The sequence below is a fragment of the Suricata suricatta genome, chromosome 16 (assembly GCF_006229205.1).
Source record: "Suricata suricatta isolate VVHF042 chromosome 16, meerkat_22Aug2017_6uvM2_HiC, whole genome shotgun sequence".
Classification (NCBI taxonomy): Eukaryota; Metazoa; Chordata; class Mammalia; order Carnivora; family Herpestidae; genus Suricata; species Suricata suricatta.
Window position 1 is genome coordinate 53,860,261 of NC_043715.1, and position 8,574 is coordinate 53,868,834.

Here is an 8,574-nt window from a genome sequence, read left to right on the forward strand (position 1 = left end):
ATGAGAGGGAATGACATATGGCCATTTGTAGGAAAGTGGATGGACCTTGAGGGTGTCATGCTGAGTGAAGTAAGCCAGGCAGAGAAGGACAGAAACCATATGTTTGCACTCATAGGTCTAGCAGGAAAACAAGAGAGACCTAATGGAGAACCAGGGGGAGCAGAGGAGGGAGAGAGAGTTGGGGAGAGAGAGGGATGCAGAACTTGAGAGACTATTGAAAGCTGAGAATGAACTGAGGGTTGGGGGGGAGGGGGGAGGGGGGAAGACAGGTGGTGGTGATGGAGGAGGGCACTTGAGGGGAAGAGCACTGGGTGTTGTATGGAAAACAATTTGACAATAAAATATTATGGAAAAAAAATAAAAAAAAAATAAAACTGTGAAGAGCTTCATTTAAGGTGATAATTGGATACGAAACTATCTTCACAGTACCCAAGAAAAAGGCCCCATGTCTGAAATCTGGTGTAGTCCTAGTATTTCTTCCAGAGACGCACTTGGTGACCTCAAGCAAACTGCTTAACATCTCTCGTTCTTTTTCCTTTTGTTGGTGATTAATGAGTTTTTATGGTAGTGAAAGCCCAGACTGACTAGGGGCTGAAAATAGTCCCTCTCTACAAGGTTAATAGACCATTCCACTCTTTCTTTGTTTTCTTTTTTTATGTTTGTTTAGTTTTGAGAGAGAGAGAGAAAGAGAGAGAGAGAGAGAGAGAGAGAGAGAGAGAGAGCGAGAGCGAGCATGAGCAGGGGAGGGGCAGAGAGTGAGGGAGACACAGAATCCGAAGCAGGCTCCAGGCTCTGAGCTGTCAGCACACAGCCGGATGCGAGGCTCAAACTCACAAATTGCAAGATCATGACCTGAGCCAAAGTCCAACACTTAATCGATTGAGCCACCCAGGTGCCCTCTTTCTTGTTTTCTAATTGAAACTGTACATAGAATAACCATCAAAAGTACCTTTCATTTCAATTCAGTCATCATATTGCACCCTCAATTTTTGCATTCCAATAAGTATATGTAGAATTCATTACTTCTCTTTTGTTTTAATAATTTTATTAAATCTAGGAATATTGATGTACAGCATTATATTAGTTTTAGGAGTATAGGATAATGATTGGATATTGTATATATTGTGAAATGGTCCCCACAGTAAATCTGATTCACATTCATCACCATATGTTGCTACAGCATTCTATTCTTTAATAGACCTTAATTTTTATTTTATTAAATTTATTTATTTTTCTTTTATACTTTATTGTCAAGTAGGTTTCCATATAACACCCAGTGCTCATCCCCACAAGTGCCCTCCTCCATGCCCATCACCCCCCCTCCCCTCTCCCCCCCCCCCCCCCCCCCCCCCCCCCCCCCCCCCCCCCCCCCCCCCCCCCCCCCCCCCCCCCCCCCCCCCCCCCCCCCCCCCCCCCCCCCCCCCGTGTCAGCCCTCAGTTTGTTCTCAGCGTTCAAGAGTCTCTCATGTGGCAAGAACACACCGGTGATCCTGTGTGCTCAGGTGTGCCTTAGGCATTAAGATCAATTTGTTTCCTTACAGCTGATGGTACCTTCTTCTACTTGGCTTTGTGCTCTCTGCCAGATTTCTTTCCTTCTAATGTTCATATTTCCCTTCTTATCAGTTGAAATGATTTTAGGGAGGTTCCCTGAACCATTTCCAGATACCATCATATTTAAACTGGAAACTTCTATCTCCTAGTTTCTCATTCCCTGTGTGTGTGTGTGTGTGTGTGTGTGTGTTAAAGTTCATTTATTTTGAGAGAGAGAGAGAGAGAGCAGGAGCAGTGAAGTTGCAGAGAGAGAGAGCATGAATCCCAAGGAGGCTCCACAGGGTCAGTGCAGAGCCACATTTGGGGCTAGAACTTTAAAAACCATGAGATTCTGGCCTGAGATGAAATCAAGAGTCAGATGCTAACTGACTGACTAAACACCCAGGTGGCCCTTCTTTGCCATTTCTGATGAGGAGAACAAAGGCAAAAGAAATGTAGATAAAATTTCATTTTTTTTTTGCAACTTACAAACCCACTAGGAAATACTTGAGACTGGCAGAAGATACTTACAACTGCTTTAATGTTACTGCTTTTCTAGATGCAGAAAGCTAGCTTAGCTTGACAATAGCCAGACTTACAGGATCCAGTGAGTCGTCTTAAACCTATGAAAATCCCTTTAGAAACTTCTATTTCTACCCCCTCAACTTAAAGTATATAACCATTGGCTCTTCATAATTACCCTGCAGCTCAGTCTTTCCACACATCCTGTCCCTGTGCTTTAATAAGATCAGCCTCGTTCACCAAAAAGGCCTCAAGAATCCTTTCTTGAGCGTTTATTTATTCCTGGTCTCCCTCAGGTCAGTTTCCATGGGGCAATGAAGGCTGTCACTTTTGTGTAGGAGATCTAGTGACCTCTGAGAATAGAGTTCTAATTCCATCAGATCTCCAGCCCATCGGTTTTATTTTACTTCATGGTCATGACCCAGACATACTGTTCTATTTACTTCTTTGTGTTTTCAGGAAGAGAAGTATCACATAATTAACATGTTTGAGCACCTTAAAAATCTGAAGTACCATAGGGCACAAATGATGGTTGAAACAAAAGCTTTCAATAAGGAGTGCCTGGGTGGCTCAGTCACTTAAGTCTCTAGCCTTGATTTTGGTGATCATGATCTCGAGGTTCATGAGTTAGAGCCCCATATCAGGCTATCAGGCTCATGCTGACAGCGGTAGCCCTCTTGGGATTCCCCCCCCCCTCTCTCTGTCCTTCCCCTGCACCTGCTCTCTTTCTTTTTCAAAATAAATAAACATAAAAAACAAAGGCTTTCAATGTGCCTGGGTGGCTCAATTGGTTAACTGTCAGACTCAACTCAGGTTACAATTTCACAGTTCATTAGTTCATGTCCCACATCACTCTCTCTCTCTGCCCCTCATGGGATTTTCTCTTTGACTCCCCCTCTCTCTCTCCACCCTCCATCACTTATGCCCTCTCTCAATTAAAAAAAAAATTAAAAATCTAAAAAAATAATAAAGGAAAAGATTTCCAAGAAATATTATGTCATGGGATCATTAAGTACTATGGTCCAGATACTATTCTTGAGATGCTGTGCAGTACAAGACGGCTAGTTTACTGAAGTAGCACAGGGACAGGACCTGTGGGCAGAAAGAACTGTACTTTGGCTGTAGGAAGCTTATATGTTCATGAGGGAGGGTAGGTGTATAGCGTGTTCAATCACAAATCTTTCTTGAAATTTCTACTTGTAGGACTACTCTTGCAAGATTTTCCTGGTGGTCATCTTTCAGCTAAATATCAACAATTGGTGAAACATACCAGCAGTCATGAGACCCTTTAAGAAATGCAGCCTCCTGGGGCCCCTGGGTGGCTCAGTCACAGCCTGGAGCCTGCTTGGGATTCTTTCTCTCTCTGTCTCTGCCTCTCCCCCTTCTACACCCTGCTGCCCATGCTCTCTCTCTCACAATATAAATAAACACTAAAGAAAAAAAAAGAATGCAGGGAGCAATCTTTCTTTGTTGCTTACCAAAACTATGCAGGGTCTAGGTCAGGCTTCTGTGGTGAAGGCGAACATAATTCTGTTTGTATCCCTCAGAAATAAAAACTATTATATTTATATCATTCTATGTGATAGTGTGAGTAAAAGACCTAAGCATCATCATCTACATATAGACCGAGGAGTTTCATGTCATTGAAATGCTTTGTGTTTGGTTGGTTTTTTATTTATTTTTGAGAGAGACAAGGAGAGGCGATGACAGAGAGGGAGAGAGAGGAATCCCAAGCAGGCTCCACACTGTCAGCACAGAGCCAGAGATGAGGCTTGAACTCAGGAACCATGAGATCCTGACCCAACCTGAAATCAAGAGTTGGACACCTAAATGACTAAGCCATCAGGCACCGTGCTCCTGAAAACTTGTTTTTATGCTCCCTGATCATTTTCTACCCTGTCACTTTTGATGTTATATTAACTACTTTCAAAATGTATGGGTGTGTCCATGGAATGTATAAAGGTAGATCAATTTTGTGTGCATGCCTTCTTTCCATCATTCTTCTCTGGTTTGACACCTGCTATGAACATTTGATTTAGGGTCCCCTCTCCTCTGTATATTGACCCGTCTGTCATTTTAGATCACCTCTAGGTCAGTTAATCTGGGTTTAAACCTGATTGTACCACATACCAGATGTTTGACAAAAGATTTACTAAAAATAGAAAAATAATGACTTTCTTCTCTTGTTTATTGTTCCATGAATTTATGAGAAACAGTTAGATGCTTGCTTATAACAAAGGAATGCTTGGAAAACCTTGTTGCCTTTGTCACTATTCTAGTAGAACTGTAATAGCTAGAAAACCCACTCAGTTCCAAGGCCTCCAAGAGATCGTGGAGTTCTTCCTCTTTGCTCTTGAAATATGAATCCCTTGGCCCATAGACTACTGCCTTGTTAGAAATGCAGACAGCTACCTTTCCCAGAACTCCTGAACGGTATCTGCATTTAACAAGACTCCAATGCACTGATATGAATTTTAATTCATGTTAGAATATGCTAAGTATATTTGTAACTCACCAAACTTTCCATGAAGAAATAGACACCACGTGCTCAGTTGTTTAAGCATCCAACTTGAGCTCAGGTCATGGTCTCACGGTTTGTGAGTTTGAACCCTGTGCTGGGCTCTGTGCTGACAGCTCAGAACCTACAGCCCACTTTGGATTTTGTGTCTCCCTTTCTCTCTCTGCTCCTCCCCTGCTCATGCTCTGGCTCTCTTTCAAAAACAAATAATCACAAAAAAATTTTTTAATTGAAACCATATGTACTGTATGATGTAAACACAGGATTCAAAAATGTGTCTCTGTTGATCCATTCATTTTACAAATTCTCTTGAAGAAACACAATATTGATATCGGTTCATACCTCAAAGTTAAAGAATATATGACAGCATAATACTGTGTTACACATTGTCTTTCTGCAGAACGCAAGAAACTTCTCTCAGCCAGAACCAGTTCTCCTAATATAACTGAACTAACAGTTTAGTTCTTGGTGAATCATAAAAAGCTACAACAGGTGGTTATGTCAGACAAAGGAGAATTGGTTTACAGGAAATAAGGAGATCACAGGGTATAACTTCCAAACCAGAGACTTACAGAGTAATGGGGATTATTTACTTTTTTTTTTAATGTTTTAAGTTTATTTGAGAGACAGAGAGAGCAGAGAGAGAAGAGAGAGAATCTCAGACAGCCTCTGCACTATCAACACAGATCCCAAGGCAGTGCTAGAACCCATAAACTATGAGATCATGATCTGAGCTGAAACCAAGAGTCAGGAACCACTGAGACACCTCAGGGGTTCCTTGTATTTAGGGTGAGGGTGGATATTCAGAAAGGGGAGGCTGGGGATAAGGTGGCAAATGAGACTTAAGATAGCAGTTCCATACATTCTCTGTATGTTACATAGTAAATGACGTTTGTGCTCCTCCTTGGGTGGAGTTTTTAGTATTCTAATGAGGTAAAAGGGAGCTCCTGGGTGGCTCAGTCCCTTAAACTTCCACCTCTTGATTTAGGCTCAAGACAGGATCTCACAGTCCTGAGATCAAGCCCCCACTCAAGCTCCATGCTGACTATCGAGCCTGGTTGGAATTCTTCCGTCTGCCCCAACCATACTTGTGCTCCCTCTTTCAGGAAATAAATATTTAAAAGTATAAATAATGAGATGAAAGTAACTGTCCTCACTCTATGCTTTACTCTAATAGTCATCTGCATAGATGGGAGTTTGGGGTTAAGCTCAAACTGAGCCAGAGCAAGCTTTTCCTCATGGCAGTCATTACCTTTTGTAGGATACTTTCTGTTTCCACCACAGGACACTGTGCCCATGGGGTGTTTGGGCTGAAGTAAAAGGGAGGTATAATAAGAGGCTAAGTAAGAGGAGGGACTAAGGTCCGTGAGCACAGGCAGGTAAGCAGTGAAGATCGGGTCATGGGGTCCAGCTGGTGACATTATCTCCCTCTTGCATCTCAGGTCCCATTAGGACCTCCACCTGTATCCACTTGGTAACTGGGGTATTTGTTGCAGGGACTGCTGACCTTCAGGGATGTGGCCATAGAATTCTCTCAGGAGGAGTGGGGATGCCTGAGCCACAGCCAGCGGGAACTGTACACGGATGTGATGTTAGAGAACTACAGACACCTCCTCTGCTTGGGTGAGGATCACTCCCTCTAGATTTCCCAGACCACACTCAAGGGTTTCGTTCCTTCCTTTGAAGACTGTCTCTTAGAAGCTTCCTCTTTGTGTGACTGGCATTCAAATCCCTACAGTAAGGGAAAGAAGTATGGACTGTTAGATGTGGAGAAAACTCTTCATGATGTTTCCTTTCTGGTGAGTTTTCCCTTCCTTAGAGTAACATCACCATTTCTTAGATTAATGGCAATTCTAAACACTAAGTGGCATAAAATGGTATTTCCATCTTCAATATGAAATTCTACTCATTATGGTAGTGGTACTGCTCAGAAGTGGAGATCAAGATGTGAACTTTGGAAATCTTTCCTGTGTGTTCCAAAGGGGCGGTTGGGCAACAGCATTTGGAATGATTTCCAGAATTCTAGAATGTCCTCTTTTCTCTACTGAGTCCAGTACTGGGTTGAAAGGTAAGATCCCCATCAGTACTCTATTCCTTTGTTCCAACAAACAGGTCTTGTGTCAAGGACCTGGTCATCTTTTTGGAACTAAAGTGGGAGCTATGGGACGTGAAGGGAAAGGAGACTGTAGCCTCATACCCAGGTAGGTGGGAATGAATGCAGCAGATGACAGAGGTGAGGTCCCGATGTGAAGGATGAAGACAGACCTTAAAATGTGGTTTGAGCAGCTCTTCTTGAGTGGGAATTAGTTTTGAGAAACCTACTTTTATGTCTCTTTCTCACAGATGGACATCTGCTTTCCAACATATCACACTCTTACATTCTCTAAAGATTCTTCAGTTCCATCGAAGGTCCTTCACATCCACGGTGCGGGCCTCCGTAACCTCATTGGTTTTCCATTGCTTTGAGGGTTTGGGAAAATCTTTGTATTTCTGAGGAAGTCCATGTTCACTAATTTCTGAGTGTTTGCCTTTTGTGAGATGTGTGTTGGGATACTGGTAGGCATATTGGGGATGGGTGAAGTAATCCCGGCAGCATGGGAAAAATACCACATTTTATCTTGTTTATGCTTTCCAATATATGGAGGCTTTCATCTTCATCATACAAAATTGAGACTCACTAACTTCATCAGATAATAAAGCACCTCCCTAAAACGAGAAAATCTAACTCTTTATTTCACTTCAAAAGTTCCGTTTTTCGGGCGCATGGGTGGATCAGTTGCTTCAGCTGAAGTCATATCTCAGTCAGTGAGTCTCAGTCCCACACAGGCCTCTGTGATGACAGCACAGAGCAAGCTTGGAATTCTGTCTCTCTCTGCTCCTCCCCTACTTGGTCTTTATCTCTCTCTCAAAATAAAAAATAAACTTTAAAAAGGTAAGATAAGGTTATTTTCTGATGGTATTAACTAAAATAAGAAATTTCCACTCTATATGCTCCATTCCTGAATGGTTAAATATGTTAAAGCACCTATTATTCAACTACAATTTCTATATAAATTAATGCCATAGGGGAATATAGCATTTAGAATTCAAACCTTGAATCCTATAATAAAGTCTCAGTTCATACATTATTTATTCTGTTATAGTTTATTGTCAAGTTGGTTTCCATATAACACCCAGTGCTCATCCCAACAAATGCCCTTCTCCATGCCCATCACCCCCCTTCCACTCTCCCCCACTTCCATCAGCCCTCAATTTCTTTTCAGCATTCAAAAGCCTCTCATAGTTTAACTCTCTCCCTCTCCCCAACTTTTATTTTTTCCTCTCCTCCCCCACATGGTCCTCTGTTAAGTTTTTCCTGTTTCACTTTTTTTTCCTGTTTCTTTTTTTTAATAATAGTTTATTGTCAAATTGGTTTCCATATCACACCCAGTGCTTCTCCCCACAAGTGCCCCCCACCATGACCATCACCTCCTCCCTCCCACTCCCCCTTCAGTCTATGGTTTGTTTTCAGTATTCAGTAGTTTCCCTTGATCTGTGTCCCTCACTCTTCCCCACTCTCTTTCCCCCTTCCTCTCCCCATGGTCCCCTACCAGGTCTCTCCTGTTAGACCTATGAATGCAAACATATGGTATCTATCCTTCTCTGCCTGACTTATTTCGCTTAACATGACACCCTCAAGGTCCATGGTTTCTGTCCTTCTCTGCCTGACTTATTTCACTTAGCATGACACCCTCAAGTTCCATCAATGTTGCTACAAATGGCCAGATTCCATTCTTTCTCATTGCCATGTAGTATCCCATTGTATACATAAACCACATCTTCTTGATCCATTCATCAGTTAATGGACATTTAGACTCTTTCCATGATTTGGCTATTGTTGACAGTGCTGCTATGAACATTGGGGTACATGTGCCTCTATGCATCAGCACTCCTGTATTCCTTGGGTAAATTTCTAGCAGTGCTATTGCTGGGTCATAAGGGGACTTCTATTTTTAATTTTTTGA

General features: G+C 42.3%; 1 protein-coding gene across 1 annotated transcript in view; it reads left to right on the forward strand.

Moving 5' to 3' along the window:
- The window catches only part of LOC115279873, a 25,730-nt gene extending 18,532 nt beyond the window's left edge, over positions 1 to 7,198 (forward strand). The window contains exons 3-5 of the mRNA XM_029924374.1: positions 6,067 to 6,193; positions 6,696 to 6,771; positions 6,914 to 7,198. Coding sequence (XP_029780234.1) covers positions 6,067 to 6,193; positions 6,696 to 6,771; positions 6,914 to 7,064 — 354 coding nt within the window. The 3' untranslated portion in view covers positions 7,065 to 7,198. The remainder of the gene's footprint in view (positions 1 to 6,066; positions 6,194 to 6,695; positions 6,772 to 6,913) is intronic.
- Positions 7,199 to 8,574: the final 1,376 nt, after the last annotated feature.